Consider the following 27917-nt stretch of genomic DNA (forward strand, 5'->3'; position numbering starts at 1 on the left):
AGAACCTTTGCTTTTTAAATTGTGCTCCTGCAAAAACGACAAAAAAAGAGAATTGGCCTAGTGTAAGTCTTATAGTTGCTTGATAAAGGACAAAAAAAGAGAGAAAAGAATTTAAAAAAAAAAACTATGAACACAATGCCTGTACAGTTGTACAGACAAGATGACTCAGGAATGGAATATTTCCTTCAGAAAAAAAAAATACATGTGATGCATGCGGACAGTGCCATTTCTTGTAGTGACTTTGCAAAAACTTTATATCGAACCCCAACTACCCCCTCATAGCAAACATGTCCAAGTCAAAAACGGCCTAAGGCATGTTTGCTTGACGAGGACAAGAAAACAAGCTTGCATCATAAATCTTGAAAAACCAATATGTACTTGGCTTTACAGGGATGTCAAACACTGCGCCGATTGCTGTGCGCAAGGATACCTGCATTAATTAACGAGGTCTTGTGTACGTAAAGTTCAAATCATTAAAAACGGCAGCCAAAGTCAACCCAATTGAGTCACACTGTAACTTAACACTTTGTTGCTTGAGTTGCAACTTGCAAGCGAGACTAAGTCAGCAGACGCGCTCAAAATAGCTTGACGTTTGGATGGTGAGAAATCTTTTACGCGGTCATACCTTGGTAGGCTGGCGCTTGCTGAGGATGCTAGTTACATGTTACATAATCAAAGGCATGTCTAGTGCCCGAAGCGTGCAGATGCTGCAGTAATAATACACCTCAACGGAGGACCCAAGCTGTGTCCTCCATAAACAAAAGAAGAAAGCCAAACTGGTTGGCCATTGGGAACCAGTAGCTGTGGCAAAGTTACCATATTTGTTGACATCACAAGCCTCATCTAGCTAGCAGGGAGGGGGGGTGTCGAAGAACTCAATAAATAGTTACCTTTACTTCCGGTACAAAATTCTAAAAAAAAAAAATACGCAAAGACTTTATGGACGGACAGTTTCAAATCTAACAATTAAATACTCAATTGGCTTAGAAACGCGTCAGTTAAACAAGGCAAATGCTAAACGTAAAGCGGGTTACACCCACCACCAGTCGAAGACTACAAACTGTCAAGCGTATTCTAAAAACCAGGACTAAACTTATCTAATATAAACGCAAAATAAAACCAACCTTTACTTCTGAATGTAAATAAGTTATTAGAGCTCATGGCTCGAACTCAAGCACCGCCAGTCGGGCGTCGTCGTCGTCCACCAGCGCCGCACCGCAAAGTAGAAGTTGATTGGCTGAGCGCTGACAGCACGGTCAGTGACGACAAACAGGAAATACATAAATTTGATTTTCAAAATAAGGCGAAAAGAAAATAACGGCGGCCATCTTGTGTTGCCTTTCATTAAACTAAACGCTTTCGTTTAAGTAGAAGTAAAGACGTAAACATAAACAAGTAAGAGTGAGTACAAGTAAAAACGAATGATTAAACTCCCTAAAACCACAGCGTTGCATTAACCAACAAAAACCACAAAATGATCTCATATTAATTGAAACAAGCACATAAACCTGCTATATTATTTTGGATTAAATAAAGATTTTTCAACACCAAAAGTTGGTGGTTTTCAGGCTGGTACGCGACATTTTTTTTTAATCAATATCAACCATTCCCTTGGCTAAAACCATGGATGGGAAATATCTTGCTTCTCTGTAGACACTCAATTGTCAAGCGAGTGTGAATTTTGTTTTTGTCTATACATGTTTTGTGATTGACTGGGAATCCAGTGTACCCAATATTTCATCCAAAATAAAATAATAAAAAAAAGTAGACCAGTGTATTCAAATTAATTGAAAAAATGATGTAATCTATAAAATACCTTCACAAGAAAAATATTTACACATCAGGCAACATATACGTAAAAAAATGTCTTAAAAAGTGAACTGCAAATACAGCAACATAAAAACCTACCATGAAATACAGTTTTAACAACACAGCCGCTACGAATGATCATATCATATCAAAAATCTGTCATCCACCAGAGTTTTGTTGACCAGGTTTCTTCTTCCGAAAGAGTAACGAATCCTTTCAAAGATCTAATTGGAAGAATCAAAAGTTCACTTACAATCAAGTCAGGGTGATTCACCAACTAGACACTGTACTTTACGATATACGCACAAAATACTCACCGTTTGCTGTAAGTATGTCAAGACGGCAGCGAGTACGAAGTTCTGAGAAGTGAGGTCGACGACACAGAAGAACAGCGTGTCAAAAATCAGCAGCGTGCCCTCATTTCCATAAAAGAGTACATCACTGAAGGAGTGACCTTCATCTGCAGGGACAAACAGATATTATCTATGCATGCATGCACCACCACACGCAAATGTACGATATGTTCAAATCGCAAGTTGATACCATTATAAAAGATGCTCTTATCATTTGGTTCAAGGAATTCCATGCCCATGACCCTCTCCAATGCCAGTTTGTCCCTCACGATGTAGTCCATGTCTGGGTGGGCCTGAGGAGAAAAAAACAGTGTGACTATAAAATATAACAGATTTGAATTGGAATAGAAAATACAATGTAATACATAAATAAAGGCAGGGCTGGAGTGAGTAATCTGGACTTCTTGGCAAATACTCTCCGGGATGGTCGGCATTATATGCTGTTTGGGCAGCTTCCACTGTTTTCAAAATTGCCATTATAGGACATTCGCAACGAATGTACAAATGGCGAAACAATTAGCGACAGTTAACACTTACTTCCTCTACCTTTGTTGATATGGGTGTCACCAAGTCACAGTAATTATTACCAAAAGTTGCAATAGTGTAATATACAACTCAAAACAATATTGTAAATACTGTATATCACACCCGTCTGTACAAAATCGTCACAAGTGTAAAGGGAGCTGGATGTGCGGCAAGTTCAGTTTAGAACTAAAATATAAGAGAAAGTGTGGCGTTTCTTTCTTTCTTTCTTTCCTTCCTCTTGCTGGCTAAATAGAGCTCTGTTTATACTGGTACTTGAGATTTTGTAATCAATCAATACCAAGTAAATACTGATACAGAGAATGAAATCCTGTACTTTTAGGTTGATAAAAAAGTGCATATATTTACAAATCTGACTTTTTTTTAGGCTAAACTGTATTGCTGAGCTCTTAACCATGCTATTTTAACTCTTTCAGAGCCAAGCATTATCTGATGAAACCCCCTAGAGTGCCAGTCAATTTTGAGCATTTTGATGAAGTCCTAAGGTGGGCTCAACCTAGACACTCGAGCACCTGGTGTTCCCCTGTGGTCTCCCATTCAACTACTAACCAGGCCCAACCCTGTGTAGCTTCCAAGACTGGAAAATTCTCAGGATAGTATGTCTCTAAGTACCATGACAGCGATACACCTTCATTAAAATGTTGTCAACAAAAGTGAGCTCTAAAACTTGAGGGCTGGAAATGATTGTCCCTCCAGCCCTGACTGGAGCAAACAATAAGCATTAAAGCCTTATGAGGATGACTAACATGATCTATGACTGATCCAAGGAAGTGATTCATGGTGTGGTAGGCCCGGATATTTTGGTCTGACTGGGTGAATGAGGCTGCATCCATGAGCCTTGACGGTCCGTGTCGCTGCAAATGGAAGAAAGAGTGAAGCGTTAAAATACAAATAGAAAATGCAATGTCTTAAGAAGCTGCGTGTAAAGGCTGAATTAAATATGTGGAACAATTTGAATTGACATTGAATGAGCTACATAATGATGTTGGAATGGTTTGAATACGACTGAAAAATGTAGACTGAAGATAATCAAATGGTAAAAAAAAATAAATAAATAAAAAATAACATTTGGCATTGATAGGTATAAGGTAAACAGTTTAAAGTTGAAACAGTTTAATCTGTCCTAAAATTTTGAAATCACAGAAGCAAATCTCCCAAAATAGATTTACAATTCTTTGAGTATTTTATTGGTGAAAATGAGGAATTTTGGGGTATGTAGGAAATTTGGCCATGTTAAAAATAATTCCAAATGTGAACTAAATATGTGAATTTTTGGTATAAAATTTTGGAATGAGTAAAATAATGGCCCTGAATTGCATGATGTGAATGAATGAAGAAACAGTGATGAATCGCATACAATATTTGAACATTGGATTTTTTGGAGCTGAAAAATTAGGAAGATTCCACGGAAAAATTTGATCTTTTCTTGGTACATGTGAGTTCTTTTTTTTTTTTTTTTGATAAGAAGTAATGCGCTCCCAAGGTGAATCGAATGAGTTGAAAGTTCTGAATTTCCAATGGGATTTAAATGAGTCTGTTTTGATTTGCTTCATTTTATTTTTGGAGCAGGAGGAGGCGAAAAACATAAAATTGTAAGAAAAATTGAAAACCCTAAACAAGGCAAAATGATAGCCTGGCTGGCATGAATTAAAACGCTTAAATATAAATGAAATTAAAAATCTAGGAGGAGATCCGAGACGAAAAAAAACAGTCATAATAAAAAAAAAGAAATAATAATAATCCAAAGGGAAGGGAAGGTCATATACATAGTTCCTGACAACATTCTGAGAGGTGGCAGGCACAAACCCTGGTGAAGGAGTCCCGTATCCTGTCATAATGTGAGCGCAGCCGGTTTGAAAGAGCCACCTGGAAAGTCTGCATGTCCGTGTTGGGAAGAAGACCTCTTTGGCCACACAGTGACTCCTTCACATGGTAAAAATGACATATTAGGACGGACACAAATTGAAGAAAATACATCAAAATGATAATACAGTCTGTGAGCGGACATACGGCTTCTCTCCTCAGATTGTTGTTCATTTCCTCCATGTTTGTATCGGCGTGACCGTGCACGGAGCGCCCGTGGATGTAGTAGCCAAAACAGCGTTGAGGTAAGAGCAGCACGGATATCTTCAAAGATAAAGTACACTTAAGTCAAACTTAACGGATAAAAACGTCATTTCTGACCCGCTAAAGTAGATCTTTCAGTGTTGAGAAGAAATACAACTTTTCTGTACATTCAGTAGGAATGAAGCATAATAAGAATAGCACATTAGTTAACAAGGGTGTTATAAATCATAAACTTGTGCAGTGGCTGCTTGATAAAAGAAGATAAAGCAGTGCACACTCGCAGCCAAGGACGTTGGCAAAGTAGGTCATCAGTAGTTACTGTAGATCCATCCATTTTCCGTAACGCTTGTCGCTATTAAACTTAAATGATCTTTCCCTAATAATGAAATGAACGGGAATGCAATTAATCTGCTCAGACATAAAGAACAATACCTCTTCTGCATATATTTTCTGTCTACGTGTGTTGTGCTATTGTGTGTGGTCAAATATTCCTTGCTTCAAAAATCACGACAATCTATGGCAATCATTAGAATGTTAACGGTATTTTGTATTGTATGTTAACCTTAAGTGGAAGAAAGAGGTAAATCATTAATACTGCCAAAACTTAATCAGCATTTTTGAAGAACAATAGTAAACTAATTGAGAGCCATTAAATGTCAAAGATATTTTTTTTCCAGGGCTGGCAGTGAAGAAGTTAAATATGTTAGTATAAACACCTATAAATATAATTTTATTTAAACATTTTGAACGAGGGGAATGAATAAATTCAACCAACAAATATTGCAGAACACATAATATTGTAAAATGCCGGTTGGACAAGATGAATAAAACATGGAGTAGGCTAATTACGTATCACCTCCTCCTGAACCTATTGGGCATGTTTTTGTAAAGGTGGAATTAAGAAAACATGGAGATTTTTCACTAGGCCAGTACGACATCCTGTAAAAATACAGTTTGACACAGTCACTCACATTACTGATGGAGCAGAGATCCACAAACTGGCGGATTTTGTCTTCCACGAAATGCTCATAAAATACAGTGAAGAAAATAATCTGTGTGGATGAATGTTAACATTTAGTAATAGGTTAGCACCCTGTGTATGGTCAACAAGAATTGAGGAAAATAGGTGAAAACCTGCAGAAGCCCAATGCAGAGCCAGAGTGTTGCAGATAGTCCATAACGCATGGTCAAGCTGTATGAAGGTGTGTACACCTGTGGGGGGCGCTGTAGAGTTGGCCAGGGGTCCCTCAGGGCTAAATTTGAGAAACCTATCACCTACACAAACCACAGAGGGTGATATTAATTCAGGAATGCAAATAAAAAACAACTGTAAGCTGTGAGTTGAGTGAGAAGCACTTCAAGGAAGAAGAGTACAGCCATGATCTGAAAGGTTGGCTTAATCTTGCGGATGGTCTGGATCTCGTTCCACTCGTTGGCCACAAAGTAGGTCCTCCAGATGCTGACAGGGGAAGGGTCGCGTTTCTGCTGACCGTCAGCGGTAACGGCTTCACAGAAATTGAACACATATGAAACAGGAACACAATATAAAAAAGAAATAAAAAAAAAAAAAAAGAAAATCCATTAAAGATGACAAATTTAATACCCGGCACAGTCCTGCTTGCTTTACTGCGTGGCCTTTCCCAGTCAATGAAGAAGACGTCCACAGACAACTGCACAATTAGTTTGTGCAGGAACTGCACTGTCTGGACACAGAATAAAATACAGTACAATACAGGTACATTATATGAAATTGAAGGGCGTCCTCTAGCGTTCAAAATGAGTAATGCGGACATTTGACACGTTTTAACTGACTGACCTTGAGTGCAAAGGCACAAGAGATGTACGTCACAAACTGATCCTCTTGATAACGGAGCGGCAATAGTACTGAGGCATGCTGTTGGGCCTATAACCGTAAATAGATCTCATAGTAAAATGTTTCAAGCTAAAAAAAAAAAAAAAAAATGTACTCTTTTTGGGATGAAATGAAGGGCACCTTATAAAGGATGACCCAGTAAAGTCCAGTTCCCACAGTGACGGCGAGAAAAACGTTGGCCAAATCCCCAGCGTAAAACAAGAAAAACATCAGCATCGTCTGAAATCAGAAGCAGGAGGTCAGTATTTACACTGAAAAGTCCTCATTACGCTTTGGAGGAGCTTTACCCTCAAGTCGACGACAGGTGAGGCGATCCTTCTCTTCCAGCTGACAGTCTTGAGCACTGACAAGAGCACAGCCAGACCAGCCAACACACCCAGAGCAGTCTGTCACACACACAAATGTATCGGCCATGCCCGCAAAATTTCAAAACACCTTTGGTTTCATACTCACATCCGTTTTCAAGCGAGCCTCGTTCTGATCCATCTCGTATTCCACGGCAAAGCTCATCTGCAGGATGGTGTGGTATTTTTTTTATTTGAACCAATCACAGGGCTTCACAAAATTACTTACCAATGTTTTCGTCAACAATGAGCGACCATTAACAAATTTCTCAAAACCACCCAAGAAGTTAGTAACTCACAGACACAGTTTGTGTGTTGACATCAGTGACCAGTACATCTTTGTATTCCACGGTCATCAGTGGGGGGAACACCTGACCCTGTTGTGTGCCTGGAACCAACTGGAACCTTAACACATTTGAATATCAACATCCATCAAGGATTTAGCGTACAGAAACAATTATTTTCACTGTGTCCTCTGTCTGCCTGAATACACACCGTATTTGCACAGATTTGGCGACACGGATGACTTTAGGAAGGACGCTTGCGCTTTTCTCTCTGCCGCTCAGCACGTCGATAAGAAACATACGTCGTGACAGGTACCAGTTTGTCATACTTTCTGCACACAGAGAGCAAAACATAAGGCATACAACGCAATCGCACACAAGCGCACAGGCACAAATCCCACCTTGGTTTATGAATTTTCCATTATATTGTTGGTTAACAACCAACGTGGGCAAGGGGAGAAGTTTCTTGCTCTCTTCCCCGCCGAGGTCCAGAAACACATCATAAAACAATGGCTCGGGGTGAGAACGCAGCAGGTCTGCGACTGCAAGGTCACACTACACACACACGACCCAATTTATGGATACAAAACAAGTGCACTGCTAAAGGGGGAATTAAAAATGTACAATACAGTAACATGTTCAATGCGCTTTTACTAGTCTAAAAGTGGGACATTCTGATTAGTCTTGCTTGTGTGGAATAAGAATTAAACAGCAAAACGCATCCGTTCTCTCTATCTCAAGGGGCAGGCGTTTTGCCGGTTGCAGTTGAATGAAAATGACATCACAGTTGCTCAGCTAATGATCAATCACAGCTCACCTGTTTTCTGAGTTTGCTCATGTTTGCAAACCGAATCGTGAGCAGTCGTGTTTGGGCCCTGAGAAACTGTGATGTCATTTTCACTGGACACTAAAAGGCACTCTCACAGATGGATTAAATGTGGATTTTGCAGCTTCATTCATAGTCCTGAATACAATCTGAAGTAGAGGCCATAAACAGGTGCATAGAACATATTAAATCACATTTTTGATTCGACTTCCCCTTTATGTGAACCTCTGCAAACTTACACTTTCTTGGTAAGCAGTGCCAAAACTGAATGCTGATCTCCGTTTGATGGGTGTTTCAGGACAAATCTAAATCAGAGGGTAAATCATTAGACTAGTGCCTCTAAGGCTTTTCACAAGGCTCAATTGATTATAGCCAGGTACCCTATTTCCTATTAATAGCAGCAGTAAATATATTGTCTAAAAACTTTCCCTTTCAATTCACAGAATCCTCAAAAAAAGAAGAGAGTCAACCGATTTCAAGTATTCTGAGTGACCAAATAAAAAAAAAGTGAGGTCATTCCCTAATATTGCTCATTGGTAGGGTTTCTGTTGGTGTGTTTTCAGTGTTAATGTTACTCAAAGTGTAAATAAAGTTATAAGGACATTATTTCCTGTCATATGTATTTATGCTACTAGTAACTTAGAACAGTAGATTTCACATTTAACATAGTTAACATTTAACAACTTTAAGTTGTGTGTAAAGAACTGATATCCAGAATATTTCTTTGATCAACTTTGCTCTGCACGATATATACTTCAGGATACAATGTTATGGTATAGATTTAAACGTCATAAACAGTGACACATTTCTTACTTGTACTGTATAAACTGTTGTAAATAGTTAGGGTAACAAAAGGTAACATTTTAAAATTATCTGTAAATAGCAGCCAATTGGATGATTATTTTTGGCAAATGTTTTACTACCCTAAAAAACATAGCCGGCCATGTAAATGTTTAAAAACATGTTAGACTATTCTAATCTTGAATGTGAACTAAACCATATTTTAAATGTCACAAATACTAGAGGCTGTACATATTCACCACTTACAAAAAGATAACAAAAACGAGCATTTCAGAATATAGATGACTGGAGTTGCATTTAACACATCCCTGCTTGAAAGATGAACTAAACGTATCTGAGAAAAAAACTGAAAGCAATTCTTTTCTAATCGTTCTATTACCTGGAGATTAGCTCCTCCGACGTTTTCCCATCGAAGAAACTCGCCTCTGACATTATATACGGCAGCAAGCAGCTTAATGTCTGTGTTCTGTCAAATATCGGCGAATTAACAGGAATATTTTAGCAACTTTGTGACGTAAGCTCAACAGCTACCTTCTTAACTCCTCTGAAAATGAAGCTAAATGGGACAGGATCAGATTGAAGGACCCGGCTCGCCAGTCCTGGTTCATCGCCGTAGTAAAGCCATGGTAGATTATGCCTCCTGGGGAAAACAAAAACAAAAAAAACATGATATTGTCAAAGTTGTATCTAGAGTGTTCCTAATGCTATGTCCAAATAATCTATACCATTGATTACCAGTAGGAGATGTCTTGAGTGGAGCTAAAAGCGGCCTGTGACCTGAAAACCACATTAAAGAGGCCGCAGGCATCAGCGCTGACGCCACTATAGGAGTGCATGTTCATCACGCACATGTTGCCGAGGGCCTGGCAAGCCGTCAGGTTGGAGAAATTCTGTTGACAGACGATTTGTTATCATGCAGCATTAACACCACACGGAGCTGGTTCCAAATGGAATTGAGAAATTGTAGAATTACAAGACAGGCTGCTGCGGATGAGTAGAGGTTTTGGAGGAACCACGCAGACACAATGCTGAACTTCTGCAAGTGGGACAGCAAAATGTTTGTTTTAATAAAGAAGAGCATATAAAACCGACACAAAATAGGCATTTCATTGGAGGGCTGGGCATTATTGGCAAAATAAAATCTTGACTTTTTTAGTCATTCTGGGTGATTACGATTTTAACCAGTTTCATTGGCAGGAACAAACCGAACAAATGATTATTTAAAGGTTTGATTTAATAATAATAACAAAATTAAAAAATCAGTGGAAAAATCACTGCATACTCATTTAAAATCAGTTGTAATGTAAAGTTAACATACTTAGCCGGTGCATAACTTGCTTAAATGCTATTTTTAGAAGCTAAAAGTTTAGATTTTGTCTGTGATTCATTTGATAACTAAATTATTTTTCATGAACAGTTAAAACATTTAAAAATGTTTTTTTTGTTACTGTTGAATGAATATGACATTACCTGACAAACCTTAGAAATGTCAAATGGCGAGCCATGATTGATGAGCTGACACTTAACTTTTTTTTGTAATTGTTTTACGTTTCAGTCTAAAGGGGTGTCTAAAAATGACTAGTGCTAAAAGACTTACTTATAGACAAACTATTAACTTTTTTTACCGCTAAAAATGGCTAAATAAGTGTACTATCAAAATTGTGTCAAATTTCAGAAGCAAAATGTTTCAAATAGAGGGAAAGCTAGACTGTCATAAATATAGTCAAAAATATGTATATTAAAAAAATTAAATGCATAATTTGATTCATTTTTTTAAAAACTGCAAGTCACGACTAGTAGGGTCCACCAAAATGGTCGTGCAAAGACAAAAGGCCGCAAAACTGGAATATATGGCAAAACAGAGAAAAACACGCACACACGCACACACACACACACACACACACACGCACACACACACACACACACACACACAGCTTCCTTGGTGAAGGAAACGAAAATACACAAAATGAGAGAAGAAGGATACTCACTAATTGAGCATAGTTGACACTGGGATTGACATTAGTGGAAAGGCTACCTGGTGGGATACACAACCCTCCTGCCTGGAAACCATGGTGAAATAAGAATCACAATGAATAAATATTAATATAAAAGTTAGTACTATAAAGTTTATACATACTTAAAAATATCTATATCAATTATATATATTTATATATATTACAATATATCACAATTATGAAGAAATATTTGTCGATACAAAAATACTCAACGTAACGTGTCCTCTTTTGGGGAGAGAAGAAGAAATTTAATCACAAATATAAATCATTAAACTTGACAGGTGGCAGATGACAAGTTGGGTCGAATCATTCTAGTATGGGGGAGAATTTTTTTTTTTTTTTAAATAATGAAATTGAATAAGCTACTAACTTGTATTTGCCTGAAACCGTTAATAACTCCCAAAAACCATTTTAAAATGATTTTTGCATGTTTGTTTCATTTAAAATCTTGTGTACCCCCTGGAGTTCCTTTAAATACCCCCAGGGATATGTACCCATAACCCCATTTGAGAAGCACTGACCAAAGGAATCATAATACATTGACATTCAATTAGTGAGGTAAAAATTAGTTCCTGTATCTGCTCTTAAAGCCAGATCCTCACCAACATTGTCCATAAAAGTTAAATTCTTGGCTCTGCCACCCACCCTTCTGCAAAGTTTTAAGGCTGTGTAGTTTAAGAGTAAATAGTGACGTGAACTCACCAGCACCGAGGGGGAATTACACACACAGGAGCTTTTTATGAAGGAAGCCTGACATCTCTCGCACCTAAATGACAATATAGACCAGATAATAGGGGTGAGATGATATCAACAGGTAACAGTGACATGGATAGCATCATTGAGGACTGAAGAAACACAATTTGAATTATCTGTCATCAAATTATCTCATTGAATTCAAAATTAATAATATATATAAATCGCTGAACTTTTGGAATAGTTCTTTGTTGCATATTTACTTTTGCTGAATGTATATAAAGCGTAACATGAGGTAGACGGTACTTTGCTTATTAAAGGCAGACACAGGCAAGTGCCTGGGGCCATGAGATTTCTCAAGACTCATTAATGGCTCATAAAAGTAATAAATGCATTTTTCTCCAATTTGATTTAATTCAAACATAAGGACAAAAACACTTTCCACGTTATTCATATCCGGCTGCTAATTTAATGGCAAATACACCAGTTGGATTGGCTATTTAACTGGTAATGTGACTCCAATGTCAGTCTTTCACAAGCCAAGAACCTCATCGCATCTCACCGTATTGACACTATTAGAAATGAATCCTGGAAAGTGTGCATGCACGGTGCCGATACCTGTCCCCCCTGATGTTTGGCACTGAGAAAGCGGATGCATTTCCATTACACAGTTCACATGTGGCCTCATCCAAAATGTTTCCGTTGATATCTCTCTCCACTGGAACAAACGACCACAAGCAGACAGGTTACAACAATTGCATTGTCACCTCACAAGTTATTTCACTCACGAAGGATGTGTCTTGCAGGGCACTGGCATTGACCCTCATCAGTTGTCCTGCCTGGGCAGCGAATGCAACCAAAACCATCTTGAGTTACATCCTGGAATCCAACCAGAAAATAAATGAACAATTTAGACAAATGACAAAATGGTTAATGGGTGATAGAGAGCAAGAGAATAATGAAGAGCGCATACAGGTTTGTCTTCTGGACAGGCCTCACAAGAAATAGACGCCAGGTCAGTTGTGACTGTCCGGAATCCACTTCGGCAAATGCAACTAAGACCTGGAAAAAACAGATTTTTTTTTTTTTTTTAGCAATAACGCAGGGGATGTCAGGCATTGTTTTGACTATGATTTCCATCCAGCAATTTTCTAAAGTGCTTGTCCTCATTTGAGTTACAGTGAGCCTGAGCGAAGACTCAGTCCCTAAAATCAGAACTGCAGAGCAGACATGTTAACCACTACCCAATAATGCTATTTGAGAAATAAGCCTTTCATTGTTGTCCGTAAAATACAAGGGGCAGAACAAATGAAGTTTCACATCTCTTCATAAAAACAGTGTAGTGGATTTTTCTTTACACCAATTTGCTGTCAAAACTATGTTAAGGTACTTAAGTCATTTTCTATGGCACATAAACATGAAAAATAAATGATTCTTCAAACTCTAAATTGCATTAAGTCCGACGAAGTTTTCGCTCCAAATTAGCATTAGCCGAGATTCAAACAAAAGTAATCATTTGTATTAAACGCTTAGATTTTCAGTGTGACTAACCTGCAGCACTGCGTTGCTGATTTTCCCCACAGCTGACACACGACAAACTAGAGATGTCAAAGAACTCAGCCAAATTGCAATCTGAGGGATCTTGAAAAGGAATTATATACTGCTGACAGTGAACCGGATTAAAACGCACAAAAACTAACGTGAAAACAAATCTGTAGCTGCTAATAATAAACAGTAGCGTCCCTGTCGCCATGGTTTACTGCTGAGTATTTTTTCGTTTGCGGGTAGCATCAGGCATTGTAAAACACTACCGCCATCTTGTGTCTGGAGTTACGCCCTTGGAGCGTGTAATAAAATAAAATAAAATAAAATAAAATAAAATAAAATAAAATAAAATAAAATAAAATAAAATAAAATAAAATAAAATAAAATGCGTGGGTTACAATGTGAATTTTAATGGTGGTTATTTCTATCATCCAGGGTGTGGTCTGCAAGTCAACATAAATAGGCACTTGCTCTTCATGAGCCTGAATGAATAAATGAATGAATGAATGAATCCATCCATCCATCCATCCATCCATCCATCCATCCATCCATCCATCCATCCATCCATCCATCCATCCCTCCCTCCCTGCGGACATAAAACAAACATGCAAGCTCACGACCTCTGAGCTGTGAAGCAGGCGTGTTAACCGTCTGCCACCGTCTCGCAAAAAATAACATTAAATAAGGAATTCAAATGAAACAATGGGTGACCGGTTAGCGCTAGAATCCTGCATGTGGACTCCATGTGAATGTGAGTGTGAATGTCTGCTTTTTTATTATGTGCTCTGCAGTTGGCTGACAAGTAGAGAAACTTGAAGGAAATGGACTTCCAACAAAACGCTTTGCATACAGCATACTGCCCTGAAGAACCTCTCCTGATTATAGCAAGTCATGAGGAAAACAAAGATAAGTTTTGGTGTTCAGCCATGTATTTTTTTAAACAGTAATTAAAAAAAATATATTGCAGAAACATCATTTGCAATGGTACAATCTAATCAGTCTTGAGTTGTGCTATACAGAATTCAAAACATTGAATAAATACACTTATGTTTTATGCATAGTTTTAAGAAGTTGAACCCCCCTTTTTTTCTATTTAAAATAAAGGGGATTGGAGTGGAGGGTAATTCTGAATGTAAAAACACGATGATGAACAACAGCATTGCCATTTTGAAGGATCTTCTTTGGAATTTACATCAGAAATCGTTGATCCAACTGAGTTTTGTAGGCAACGTTCTTCCTCCCAAAATGCATTCGAATTGTTCGGAATATCTGTTAGGAAGTCATCAATTTAATCATCAGTAGCCTCCTTCTGCATTAGATGCATTTAATACTAACCATTTGCTCGACGTAGGTAAGCACTCCTGCGATTACAAAGTTCCGACATGCAAAGTCAACAACGCAGAAGAACAGTGTGTCAAACACCAGCAGTGTGCTCTCATTTCCATAAAAAATCAGATCGCTGAAACTGAGTCCTCTATCTGCACGGACAAACAGAAATCCGGCATGTTACGCACACATCAACAAACGTTAATAGGTTGTATGTTCAAACCACAAGATGATCATACCATTATAAAAAATGCTCTTGTCAACAGGATCAAGGAACTCTATCCCCATGACACACTCCAATCCAAGTTTGTCCCTCACATAGTAATCCATGTCAGGGTGGGCCTGAGGTGACAAAAGAATATTAGTATAATTGAACAGAAAGCAAAAATATCTATATTAGCGTGCCGCAGACATGATCTATGACTGTTCCAAGGAAGTGGTTCATGGTGTTGTAGGCCCGAATGTTTTGATCCATCGGGTTGCCTGATTGCGGGTCGGTTATCGCCGGTTGTCCGTATCTCTGGACATGGACGATTTGGTAGTTAATTACACTTAAAAAAAAAAAAAAATGAACAGCCACAGCAGAGATGAGTACAAACCCTTGAAAAGGACTCCTTTATCTTGTCATATTGTGAGCGCAGCTGTCTGGTCAGGGACACTTGGAAAGTCTGAATGTCTGTGTTGGGAAGAAGACCTCTTTGGCTACACAGTGACTCCTTCGCAAGACACAATCATAACATGAGCCTCAAAGTCAATATTTGTGACAAGCTGACAGCAAATCTTTAAGACAAAAAGTTTGTTAAAAAGTGATCTGTAGGCACAGCAACAACAAATGTATCAAGTTGTCAGCATCAAAGTGTGCAGACTTTTACGTCTGTTAAACTACCTTTGAAAAGTAATCGGATTGCTCTTGCCAGCCAAAATGAAACACTAGACTGCTGCTAGCTAGCAAATTTAATACAATATATAATTTGTGTTTTTATGCCATTAGATTTTTCAAATGTTTTACTGGTTAATAATTGAATCATTTTCTGACTGCGCTTGATCTTGAAATTCAGGCCAGTCAAACACATTAAGAACCTTATGAAAATAGTGAATATTAAGGCCATTTATGGACATATTTTGCGCATTTATAAGGAGTGGAGATCAGAATATTTAGATAAAGGCTACCATTAAGTTTTTAAGCCCGAAGGATTTGGTCTATAAAGCCATAAAACTAGTGGACATACGGCTTCTCTCCTCAGATTGTTGCTCAGTTCCTCCATGTTTGTGTCAGCCTGACCATGCACAGAGCGTCCATGGATGTAATAGCCATAACACCTCTGAGGTAAGATTAGCACGGAAATCTGAAAAGACAAAATATCTATAACAACAACAGATAAAAACTTGAAAATAAAGTGACTAATCGAAACTCACGTTGCTGATGGAGCAGAGATCCACAAACTGACGAATTTTGTCCACCACACAAATCTCATAAAAGAGAGTGAATATGATCTGAATCGGACAAATAGGGCTGCATTTAAGTAACGGTTGAATACTGTAGAAAAGTTGTTCAGTCCAAAAAGTGAAACATAAATATAAACAGAATAAATTCAGTATATTCATTCTTTCTTATAATTTCATCTTTTTATGTCTGATGTAATTTCATGGGATGGTGAAATTTGGGGTTGTAGATGGCTTTAATCAAAAGTATGTAAAAACTAGATGAAGCGACTCCTAGAGAAATTGGCAAATGAAAGCTGAAAACAGACTGAAAAGGTATGGAAATATGTTGAATGATGTTAAATGCTTCGGACTCCTGGAATATAATAGAATCATTTTGAACAATGTGGATTTATTAATATTATTAAGACATTAAATGAAATGGAACTATTAAAAAACAAAAATCATGTTGTTGCTTTTATTTAAAGATTTGAGGGAAACAATTGTTGTAGAGATGAGATGTGCACTTTAATATTAAGAAAATAAATAAATCAGAATGCACGATATGTTGGAATGTGTTGAAACTGGAAATGTCTGAAAAGTATTGAAGGATGAAAAACTGTGAAATAAGCAAAATGACGTCAGTGAAATGTGCAAAATGTTGGTTGAGGCCTAAACATATAGAAAAACACATTCATAAATACATATTTTGAAAAATTATTCTCCTTGGGCTGTTCTCTGTATATCTTATTTCCACTTTTTTGCAGTACATACCGACTTATCCAAATCTTTTAGTTCCGTTTCGGTTCCAAAGTTGAGAGAGTTTGCAATGAGTAATGAAGAAGGGAGGATCAATTTTATTTTCAAATAACGAGACACTCAATTGTGGATCTACATTGTCGAGCGCAAACATTTTATTTGTATCTTTGTAAGGATTATTAGTTATTAAATCAATGGCAACTATAATACTAAAATGATTGATTTAAAATAATCTAGAAATTAAGTGTTGCTTGATTAGCCTATAGCCTATTAAGGGTGATGGAATAAATGTGTGGATTGTCAAGCCCCAGTGTCATTTTGATGTTATCATAACATCACTGAAGGTCCAAGGTCAAAATGCATGGCGCGCCACTGGATTGTGGGAATGTTGAAAATCATAAATATTTTACTTTGAATGATCTTTAGATTTTGTCATGAACGAGTCAGGAATGAAAAAAATAGTAACCTGGAAAGCGTGAATTTTTGAAATGTGTTGAAGCTGGAATCCGTCAAGAAATGAGAAGAAATTTAATGGCAAAATATGTCGAAATAAGTATTATTATTGTGTGAATGATTTCTACTGTCACACAATAATAATAACACAAATTAATAAGAACAAAATAGAAGTTTTTCACTCAAAGAGTGCCTTTATCATTTTTAATAATACAGTATATGAGGTTTACTATGTTTCACGTGAACAATCAAACCTACTGCATGCTTTCACAAAAAAAAACAAATGAAACTGCAAACCTGCACAAGCCCAATGCCGAACCAGAGTGCCGATGCCAAACCGTAGCGCAGAATTGGGCTGAATATGGGTATGGGTAACTTCACCTTTGAGATCTTGGAAGGTAGCCCGGACTCCTGGAGTGTGAATTTAGAGAAACCCAAGACCTGGATGGTGTTATTAACGAGCAAGGATGAACACATGCATTCAAAATGGGGGTGTGTGGTGTGTGAATTGTAGAGAATTATCAAGTACTTCAATAAAGAAGAGCACAGCTATGATCTGAAAGGCCGGTCTGATCTTGCGGACAGTCTGGATCCTGTTCCACTCACTGGCCACAAAATAAGTCCTCCAAATGCTGACGGGTATAAGAATACGTTTCTGCTGACCAGTGGCTGATGAAAACAAGAGGACATGGTGAGTATACGGTAAATGAAAAAGAAAAGTACTAGCAAAAAATACACAAGGCTTATACCTGATATCGACCGGCGAGCTGTGGCTCGAGGCCTCTCCCAGTCAATGAAAAAAATATCCACAGACAACTGCACTATCAGTTTGTGAAGGATCTCCACCACCTGGAAGATTGCAATTTCACTCATCCGGCACAAGAAAGGGCAACTCAAGAACTGTTATCAAAAATCTTCACAAAAATAACAATGCTCAGTGTCAGTTTTGAGAGGTATTCATTTAATAAGAAAATGTCTTTTTTTTTGGTATTAATTTTATTATTTTTTACTGTTTATAAGGGCTAGAAAATCCACGGTTATTGCAAGATAAAGGAAATTGTTATCACAACATTGAAGCATATCCAAAATTTTTATGACATTAACAATGGAACAGTGGAAAAGAATACAGCCAGCATCTAAATCTGTTGAACTAAAAATAAAACATTCCAAAATTCCATTCGGATAGGTTTTTTGTGTCCTTGATACATTGCCAAGCCATTTAATAGGGATTTGCTCACAGCAGATCATCAAAATCAGATGACTCAAACCCACCAAAAAAAGCCATTGGGACATCTTGATTTAAAGTGAGACTGTATAAGATTTAGACCGTTTTTCATGAAAAATGAATAAATTAAATAATTATACAATTAAAAAAAACTTGCAAATAAATGTGTTCTTAATGACCAACAGTATGTTTTAAATATAATTGTAGGTCTAGTTATCATTAAATTATATTACATGGGTTGGGGGGGGAGGGGGGGGCACTCCACCAGAGACTGCCAAGTTTGTTATGGCTAAAGACAGCAGGAGTTGCTGCATTTACCGTAATGCTCCCACAGTTGCATGAGAAAAATTACACAGTATCCCTTTAAAGCGATAGTATGTAAGATTTACACCATTTTTCATTACAGATAGCAGGAGGTGCTGCAGGTGCTGCATTTACCATTGTCCGTATCCATAACAAACATGGCCGCCTCCGGAGAAGGGCCACCCCCAATGTAATATAATTTAATAACTACACCTATGATTGTATTTAAAACATACCGTTGATCATTAAAAACACATTCATTCGCAAGTTTTTGAAATTTAATCATTAAATGTATTCATTTTTAATGAAAAGCGGTCTAAATCTTACACACTGTCCCTTTGAAGGGATAATGTTTAAGATTCAGACTGTTTTTCATTATGGACAGCTGGAGGTGCTATAACAGACATGGCAGCCTCCAGAGGAGTGACACCCCCTATGCAATATCATATCATACCCTCTGATTACTTTGGTATATTATTTTTATTTTACATACCATGTTTTCCTTATACAATAGGTCAGTATCCTTCTCAACCCCCACATCCTTGGAAGTTGTGATACATCTTATTGTAAGGAACATTTTTGCCAAACAAACCAATAAAATACGGATATGTTTTCTTAGAAGTCTGACTGAGTACTTTGTGCAAAACTATCCCCTCGATAAATATTGTCAGTTACAGCTGAAAGAGGCCTTCATTTAAAGTATCCCACATATTTAATGCTTTTCAATGCCCAGACAGAAACAGTTTATTTTTTCTATTCAAATTAAGAGCAAATTAATCAGAACATGAATCAACTTATTTGCACAACTGTGTTTTTTTTCTTGTTTTTTTTTAAGTTAACTCACCTTGAGCACAAAAGCACCAATGATATACTTCACAAAGTGGATTTCTTGTTGTGGCATTGGCCGGTCTATAGATGTTTTCTTTGCGGTCTAAAATATATACAAAAAAACTCAAATTAAAAACGAGCATTCCATTCAGTTTCCATGTTAATTCTCCTTTTCAGGGATCTATGTGACTCTGGTGTATTCCATATACCTAAGTAGTAAAGTAAAATATGAATTTAAGTGTCAAAAGTACTAAAATAATTGATTACTTTAGGTACTAAAGTCTAATGTGATTAATTACTTTAGGTGCTAAAAATACTAATGTAATTGTTTCCCTTAGGCACTCTAGCACTAAAGTAATCAAGTAGTGCTCATACTTAATTACCCACTAAAGTAATTGAATAGTACATAAAGTAATGATTCACCTTAGTACTCAATTGCCTGAATTAATTGATTACTTTATTCCTAATTCATTTAGTGACAGCCTTTTTGGGACACTCAATTTACAGAGCACCATCAAAACATTGAAAAAGATGAAATAGAATGTAAAAATGTAAGTAAGTATGTCTTTGGGGTCATTTAATCATTTAATCATTTGAATCATTTAATAATTGGCAATTAATTCTCATTTCTATGTTTTCAACTATATTTGTAGTTATTATGTTCAAAAATTCAACAAAGCAATTATTTACTGAAATGAATGAATAAAATGAAGCCAACCTGGTTAAGCACAAGCCAGTAGACTCCAACTGATAGCGTGACAAGGAAAAAAACATTGGCCAGATCTCCAGCATAGAACAACATAAATGAGCCTAATACCTATTAAAAATGACAGAACGATGAGGACAAGAGATGATGGCATAATTGTCAAAATTAACAACTGGAAAATCATTGATTCATATGTGATGCTCCACAAACTTTACCCTTAAATCGATTTCCGCTGCGGCGACTCTCTTCTTCCAGCTGGCTGTCTTCACCATAGCCAAAACCAACGCCAGAACAGCCAACACACCCATAACCGCCTGGGAAATACATTTCATCGGATTGGGGAAACAGTCCCATTCTTAGATGCAGCATTGCAAGGGCAAACCTGTGCGCTGGATCTTATTTAGCATTTAATTATGGCTCTATGCAAAACAAATGAATTCTTCTACTCACATCGACAATATGGGCCTTGTACTTGACTCCATTCTTCAAAGAATCAAGTAGAGAGTCGATATTTTTGTTCGGTGGTATATTCATCTGTTAATGAAACAAAGTCTACGATTTAGTGCATAACATTTGTGCATGCAGAGTACAGCAGCATATGTATAAAGTGTGCTTCAAAGGCACGCATATTAAAGTTGCATTACATCATACAGTATCAACATGGCACTGTGATGCTTCACACATAGAGAAATAGTTTGTCATAACACTTTATAATTGACATAATGACTTTATAATCAACCCCCCTCACTTTTCAAGTTTTTTGAACAGGACAACTAAAGTGTGGTTCGCCGGAATCCACTTCCAACTCTCTTCGATCATGCAGCAGATCAATAATCTGAGTGAGTGAGTCTACCTATGAATGGCACAAAATGAACAAAATTATGATTTGGTGTGGCCAAGTCAAATTCCTGATTCAAATTACATTGAGATGCTGTGGTATGACCTCAAACAGGCAGTTCATGGTAGAAAACCCTCCGAAATTGTTCAAACAATTCTGCAAATGAGAGTGGTCCCACATTTCAGTGGTCTAAAGACAACACCAATTATCGCAAATATTTGATTTGAGTTATTGCTGCCAAAGACGGTACAACTCACACTCAGGTTCAGGAGGAAATTACTTTTTCACTTAGGGTCAGGTTTGTATTTTTCTCCTTAGTGAATAAAATAATAATTTAGAAACTGTATTGTATATATCCTTTTAATGTTGGTTCAATGGTTTGAATAAATTAAAACTTTGTGAGTGATAAATATGCAAAAAAAAAACAAAACGCAGAAATCAGGAAGATGGTAAATACATATTTCCTAAAATATCAACCTCTCATTAATTTTTAACATAATATTTAAAGAAAACACATGTTTCATCATCAACAACACAATTCTATATGACATCATCAGCAAATTATGTCTAAAGGCTTTAATGTTCATATGATGAGATGGTGGAAAAAAGGATGTCACAAGGTTTGCTACATATCAAAATGAAATACTAAAGAAAATATAACCGTGATAGTGTTCATTTAGAATGACTGAGGGAGGACCATTGAGCTACCTTGCTGGTTAGTCTGGTCGAATATGATCATTTTGTGAACATTATTTGACAAAGAAAAGAACAGCTAATTCAAAGCAGCATATTCAATGACGCTTTAGTAGTCATGTTACTTTTTTTTTTTATCATATTCTTCAGTTCAAAAATTGGAGGCGTGGATTCTCCCCTTGTATCTTTGTGGGTGTGCTCCTCCTCGGGATGGTCAACAAAAATGGATGTTGCTGTTGTTGCCTAGCATGGATGTTGATATGTAAGAACAGCCATCAATTCACCATTCACCACTCATGCCGGGCAGCAGCAGTAGCAACAAGCAAGAACCATGTCCACCTGTGAACATTGGATATCACTCCTAAACAACGATAAAAACAACGATTAAAATCCTGAAGAAACTCCAAAGCGACAGGACAAATAAGATTAAAAAAAAAGAAAGCAAATGAAAACTAGCTATTGAATGTGTAATCCAATAAATTGTTATCCATTTTTGATGACTGGAAAAGGGAGTACTGTAGTATAAGTGGAAGATTTTTCTGGAAATGACACAATTTTACTTTACAGGCATTAAAAAAGGATACAAATACTTCATTTTCCTCGGACGCAAATGCCTTCATGTGTACAAAGTACGCTGACGTGACGTCCCAGCAAAAGGTTCGCACTCAAATGCTGCATTCGGGTAACGTAGGAAGGCTAATAAATGGCACAAGAATTGCCCTAGTTTCGACCTCAAAGCAGCCAAAGTTAGTGTAAACAACAAAATCGGATGATATTTATGATTTTGTGTGTGTGTGTGAGAGAGAAAGAGTGTGAGTTACGAAAAAGCTTGGATTCCCACGTTTCCCGAATGCAGCATTAAAGCATCAAAGCTAAGGCATTATAAAGGTTAACAACTCATGGTTTGAAAACAAACCCACCTTCATCTGGCTTCATTTTTACTCCTAAGGTAAGAGAGCAGAAATATATATGATAAATAAAATAAATAGCACCAAGTGATGAATAGCTATCAATCATTCTATCAAAGTTGCAGTTACATAAAGGCCTAAAGATGTCCTAGTTAAGCAAGGAACTTAGTTACAGTACAACTCCTCTACAACTAATAATCTACAACTCATGTTTGCAGCCAGAAACGTTTCACAACAGGGTCGCTTTCACTACAACAAATCTGTCTCGAATGTAAAGAAAAAAAAAAGTGTTGTGAACAAGTGAACAAGTGTTTTAATCTGAAGTTTAAAACAAAACCAACATTGAAAAAAAAGAAAAAATTGACAAATTTACAATTCGGATTCATTTTCATGCTATGGAGTTTGCATGTGTTCCCCATGCCCACATGGGTTTTTGTCCAGGCACTGCAGTTTCCTTGCACATACCCAAAATTTATATATTGTATATTGGACACTCCGAACTGCCTTCTGGTGTGTTTGAGTGTGAATGATGGTTTGTCTCTGTGTTTTGTGCTCTGTAATTGGCGGGCAACCAGTTCATGGTGTACCCCATCTACTGCCCAAAAACAGGCTCCAGCACACCCAAGGCACATTTGGGCTATGCTGCCACCATAGGAAAGGGTTTCAATTGTAAACTGAGGAACAACTGTATTATGACCTGAAATTGACTATCCATTCTGAACAAGTTCTTCCCACCTTCTAAGCCTTTTTCCTTCATGTTTCTGCCTTTTTTCTTTAAGAGCCTGCTTGTTGGAGCTCACGTCGAAGGGGGACAAAATGGAAGCAAACGGAAGAAGTAAAAAGGCCAGCATCGCGCGGTTAGAAGGACTCGACGCAAAAGCGAGGGCAGAGGACATCCGGAACTTTTTTCCGGATTTGAAGATATTCGCTTGCGGCGTCTTGATCCTAGGAGGACCGCACCGTGAAGCCTTCATAGCCTTCAAGTCTGAAAGTGAGGCTCAACGTGCCGTTTGCCGCAGTGGGCGTCTCCTAAAAGGCTCCAAGGTGCTAATATACTTGAGCAGTATTTCAGAACTGGAATCTAAGCTACAATACTTCATGCAGAAGAAGAAGCTTTCTGTAGGTGAAACACTACCACGTGATGAAGAAAGCTCTGTGGTGCCTCCATTTGGTTTCACCCCGACGTCACCGCCTCATGATTCTAGTACTGCATCTGCCTCCTTTGTCAAAATTTCATCACCATCCTTGCCGAGTGGAGATCTGCATACTTTCGACAAGCAACGTGATAGGGAAATGCATCCATATAGCCTTTCCAATAGATGTGTGCAGACCTTTGATAAACTTTGTGATCCCAGAACACCTCCCATTGTCAATGGGTGTTCACAGACGTGTGACAGGCCATGTGACCCCAGAACAAGTCCCTCAATCAGTGAATGCCCCCAAACCTGTGATGAGTTACCTGTCAGAGGTTCACCTGATGTTTCTAGGGGTTTTCCACAGAGATCTGACAAGTCACACACTAATCAGAGTCCACCAATAAGCAACGAGTGCGCGACTTTTTCTTCTGGTGAGTACGTGCCGAATCCTGATGAGCCACAGAGGTCAGACTTTGTGCAGAACTCATTTCTCCTGGGGGTTCGTACGACATCAGAGCGGCAGACATCCGTGCCAGGATATGTGAGGCTGTTTGGATTGCCACTTTCAACAACAAAGGAGGATATTAGTTCTTTCTTCAAAGGGCTGAAGGTTGAGGAAGTTTTATCAAACGTTACGTTGGGAAACCGCTTCGTGTGCTACGTCAGGTTTGACAATAAGCGAGACGCTGATGATGCGTTGCAGTTCAACAATCAGTACATGGGCCCCATTTGCGTGGAAATACGCAAAGCCACTGAGATTCAGTGGAACCTAGTGATGGAGGAACGCAAAAACAATCATTGCAAGAATATGACAAAGTCTCCGACAATCACGGCGAACCGTAACAGGGCGATTCCACTGCATCATCTGCGCACCGCTCCGTTCCGCAACGACAGACACACACCCACTGCGTGCATCTCCGATCCGTCGCGATGATCTGTGCATCGTCACGGATTCCTAACATTCCTTGGAAGGTCAAACTACGCAAACATGGGCATCATCAACTCAGTCGTTTGTGGATACTTGATTGTATAATCCTTAAAAAGGGCTTCTCAGGTCTCTGAAGGCAACTCTGTCTGGTCCTATTCGCTGTGCAGTCGTGAATACCATGCTAAAACGGCGCATGGTCAAATCTTTTTTTTCCCTTCCAGCGCAAGTAGCACTCTCCCTCCTTTCTTGCACGCACATCTATCAAACACGCTAACACATTAATTAAAAACAAAACTGATGGAATAATTGTACATATTGAAGGAATGTAGTTTCACATAGGTTGATTGGCAAATAAAATTCAGAGCAACTTTCTGTAGAGCCAGCCCGGGAGGTCAACGCCTAATGCAATCATTTGTCTTTGTGATACAATCGGTAAAACAAAGACACAAAGTATCAATAGGGCACAAATTATAATACGTATTGAGGACTAGACAGTCAGGGACTTACTCACGGCAGTAACAAAAGAGACGGGCGCCATAAAAGGAGTGGGGGAAAAGTCCTCCAGAATGCATTGTCTGATGCTCAATCTCGAACACACAGATGGGACGTTCGGGGCACACACACGGGCACGAACAATAAAAATACAGAAATATTGTACCTTACAATGTAGGAGTTAAAAGATCAGATTAATGTAACAAAAGTCAGGGCTATATAATGGTGTAAAAAGAAGAATGTTTCTAATGTGTACTTGAGTATGTTCAAAAGCATCTTCACAGTTGCTGAAACGTCTGGATTGGAATCCTCCAACCGAAAGGAGGCAGCAGTGGACAGGAAACAACCCAACATGATGACATGGATCGGCGACAACCCCCATTCGGTGGACCGGCAAATATAAGAGAGGGCGGCAGATGAAGAACCGGCATCATTCTCACCATGACACGGGAATGATCCAGAGATCTCTGTTTTAGATAAATGTCTTGTAAACCGCATTAGACAATTTGGTAATAATAAATCTTCGAAGTGTTATTGACGATTGACGCGATGAATGTGTGCATGTGTGTTTATCCCGGCTCTTCCCCGAACGCGCAGGAGTTTTTCACAAAGGTATGGAAACAATATGCTATTATTCAATTGGGCCGGCAATCAAAACTACAAACAAATGTGGAAGTTCCAACAATATGTATATATGTTATATCATATAAAAACACATTGCTTGCACACCCACTTACTCATACACACACTCACACTACAGACAATTCCTTATATGGTATTATTTTGGAACTTGTTCCAAAAGCCTTCTTTGCATTCTTTGTAAAGATTCATTGCTCGCAATGAAGAAATGCTTTGCTGTGTGAATGAATAAATATATACTGAATGATGATAATGAATAAATAAAACTGCTGATGTACTGTTAGGTATGTTTATGGTACGCTGGGAGAATGAGTGCACTGTTTGTGGGAAAAGAACTGCCTTGTCGTCGTTTTGTCTCAAGCAGAAGGAAGGCCGCTCAAGCCTGCTAGTCGGAGCGTTCCCACATCTGTGACTCTTATCGATGTTTTTGCTAGGCGTTATCAGAATGTTTCGCCACGTATTTTTACAAGATTGCCTTGTCTCCTTTTTTGTGTACAGTTTCTTACAAATGTCTGACAAATGAACCTGACACATGACATGACCTTTGTCATAACCACAAGGCGGATGACTCGCGATGGATGACTCGCAAGCTCCGGCCACATTCAAGTCTCGCGATAAACTGAGATGAAATGGAAAGAAGACTCGATAGCACAATGATTCAGGATGACTTCCCACCACAATAAGTGAAATTGTGGAAACTAATCTGGTTGCCTATGCAAAAATGTGCCAATTAATTCAAAACAGGTGAAGGGTTAGTCACAGAAAACATTATTTTAATTATTTTAAACAGGGGCAAAGCATCATGCAGGGCCACTGTGCCACTTAAGTCTTTGAAATGCATTTCCATGACCAGGAAAAGGCAACATGTATTACCACTAATCAAATGAACATTTCTGCTAACAAAGACCTGCATTAAAGGAGCATCTATACATCCAATGACTGAAAACAGTCTTTTCATATTGTACAATAATGGAAAGTCATCATTATCATAAAGTTATTTAAGTGCAGACTTCTCTGGTTTTGTCACACCCACTTACATGGACACTTCAATTCAGTAAAACTGTGTGTGTGCGTGAAAAACAAAGGATTTTTGTACACCTAAAATGATCTCCTTTTTTAGCATAAACAAAAGGAAAAAAAAGCATAAATCAATTTTCAACAAATTTATGAAAGACCAGCAAAAAAAATGTATACTGACCACCTCTTTCAGATTTTTTTAATGGAGATCACTTTTATATAACTTATAACCAGAATTATATCAACAATTTACTGTATGCCAAAAATGAAGAGTGCCAAAGACTCAATGGTAAATGGTCTGTTTAAAAGGGTGTGGTTTGCAGACCATCTCATACGCTAACACTTTCACAGTCATTTACACATGTATAATCTGGGGTTTGAAAAGAAGACAACAGACTACACAGACAACAGCAGGGCTTTGTGGTGTAAGAGTATTCCGAGAAATGACTCACTGCATAGGAAACAGCAAGGGTTTGTGGCCTAAGAGTATTCCGTGAAATGACTCATGCAACATATGAGGTGTGGGTGGGGGTTGGGGGATTTCAAAACTTGAAAAACTGTAGTTTATAGTGGAAAACTGGTAGTAAACTGTACACTAATAAACTGGATATCTGTTGGATTTACTTTTCAGGTATTGTCTTTGGAGTTAAAATATTCAATTTGTTCGACCTGTAAGTAGGATTATTTCCAACTGAATTACAATTTTGGGTAAATCTTTCATTCGTCTTTTGCTGTACTTATCTTACATTTAATTTCAATTATTAAGTGTGGCCACTCAGTGCAAGTGTGTCCCAAGCACATGCACTAAAAAAGGATTGCGGAAGGGACCTATGAAAAACCCAAGTGAACCAGAACCACACTAACAGCCTGTGCCGCATTGGGATGATCACAAATTGGATTTATTTTATTGATTTTTTATATGACAGATCCAAATGTGGGGTAGTTTGGGTAAACTCAGTTGCAGAAAAACTCTTGTTCCGCTAGAAAAATAGGTTTGGGGATGTCTTCAGGACTAGACTCATCAAATGTGTGACAATTGAAGAAGATATGCTCATATAGGTCAAAGCAGAGCAACTTTTATTGTCTCATTA

General features: G+C 38.0%; 3 protein-coding genes and 1 long non-coding RNA gene across 5 annotated transcripts; 2 read left to right on the forward strand and 2 right to left on the reverse strand.

The window, feature by feature from the left end:
• Window positions 1-1783: 1783 nt before the first annotated feature.
• LOC148426567 (meckelin-like) lies at window positions 1784-13450 on the reverse strand. Of its 2 annotated transcripts, XM_088410296.1 has the most exons (29): window positions 13160-13450; window positions 12582-12670; window positions 12397-12487; window positions 12227-12326; window positions 11618-11681; window positions 10889-10960; window positions 9874-9936; window positions 9750-9790; window positions 9636-9677; window positions 9432-9540; window positions 9280-9366; window positions 8339-8404; window positions 7675-7828; window positions 7485-7605; window positions 7289-7394; window positions 7099-7155; window positions 6933-7031; window positions 6766-6864; window positions 6589-6675; window positions 6376-6475; window positions 6129-6277; window positions 5907-6047; window positions 5744-5824; window positions 4716-4832; window positions 4512-4628; window positions 3452-3559; window positions 2353-2455; window positions 2127-2269; window positions 1784-2033 (listed from the first exon to the last, which is right to left on the reverse strand). In XM_088410296.1, exons 1-29 carry the CDS (start codon window positions 13359-13361, stop codon window positions 1953-1955), a joined length of 2889 nt encoding a protein of 962 aa, XP_088266422.1. In that variant the 5' UTR covers window positions 13362-13450; the 3' UTR covers window positions 1784-1952. The 2 variants fall into 2 exon arrangements, with proteins under 2 accessions (XP_088266422.1, XP_088266421.1); XM_088410295.1 differs by having other exon boundaries at window positions 9636-9790.
• LOC148426568 (uncharacterized) lies at window positions 6923-9670 on the forward strand. The gene is made up of 3 exons (XR_015865050.1): window positions 6923-6949; window positions 8543-8606; window positions 9642-9670. It is a non-coding gene; the product is annotated as an uncharacterized LOC148426568 (long non-coding RNA).
• A 610-nt stretch (window positions 13451-14060) lies between the features above and the next one.
• On the reverse strand, window positions 14061-20790 carry LOC148426569 (meckelin-like). The gene is made up of 14 exons (XM_088410904.1): window positions 20626-20790; window positions 20391-20489; window positions 20188-20286; window positions 19486-19572; window positions 17863-17962; window positions 17643-17782; window positions 17411-17554; window positions 15896-15973; window positions 15709-15825; window positions 15079-15195; window positions 14892-14999; window positions 14719-14821; window positions 14489-14631; window positions 14061-14422 (listed from the first exon to the last, which is right to left on the reverse strand). Exons 1-14 carry the CDS (start codon window positions 20707-20709, stop codon window positions 14342-14344), a joined length of 1500 nt encoding a protein of 499 aa, XP_088267030.1. The 5' UTR covers window positions 20710-20790; the 3' UTR covers window positions 14061-14341.
• An 826-nt stretch (window positions 20791-21616) lies between these two features.
• LOC148426570 (uncharacterized) lies at window positions 21617-25720 on the forward strand. The gene is made up of 2 exons (XM_088410905.1): window positions 21617-21633; window positions 23394-25720. The coding sequence occupies exon 2, from the start codon at window positions 23431-23433 to the stop codon at window positions 24682-24684; it is 1254 nt and encodes a 417-aa protein (XP_088267031.1). The 5' UTR covers window positions 21617-21633; window positions 23394-23430; the 3' UTR covers window positions 24685-25720.
• The last annotated feature ends 2197 nt before the right edge of the window (window positions 25721-27917 follow it).

The sequence above is a fragment of the Hippichthys cyanospilos genome, chromosome 3, assembly GCF_059441005.1.
Source record: "Hippichthys cyanospilos isolate Australia breed blue-spotted pipefish chromosome 3, RoL_Hcya_1.0, whole genome shotgun sequence".
Classification (NCBI taxonomy): Eukaryota; Metazoa; Chordata; class Actinopteri; order Syngnathiformes; family Syngnathidae; genus Hippichthys; species Hippichthys cyanospilos.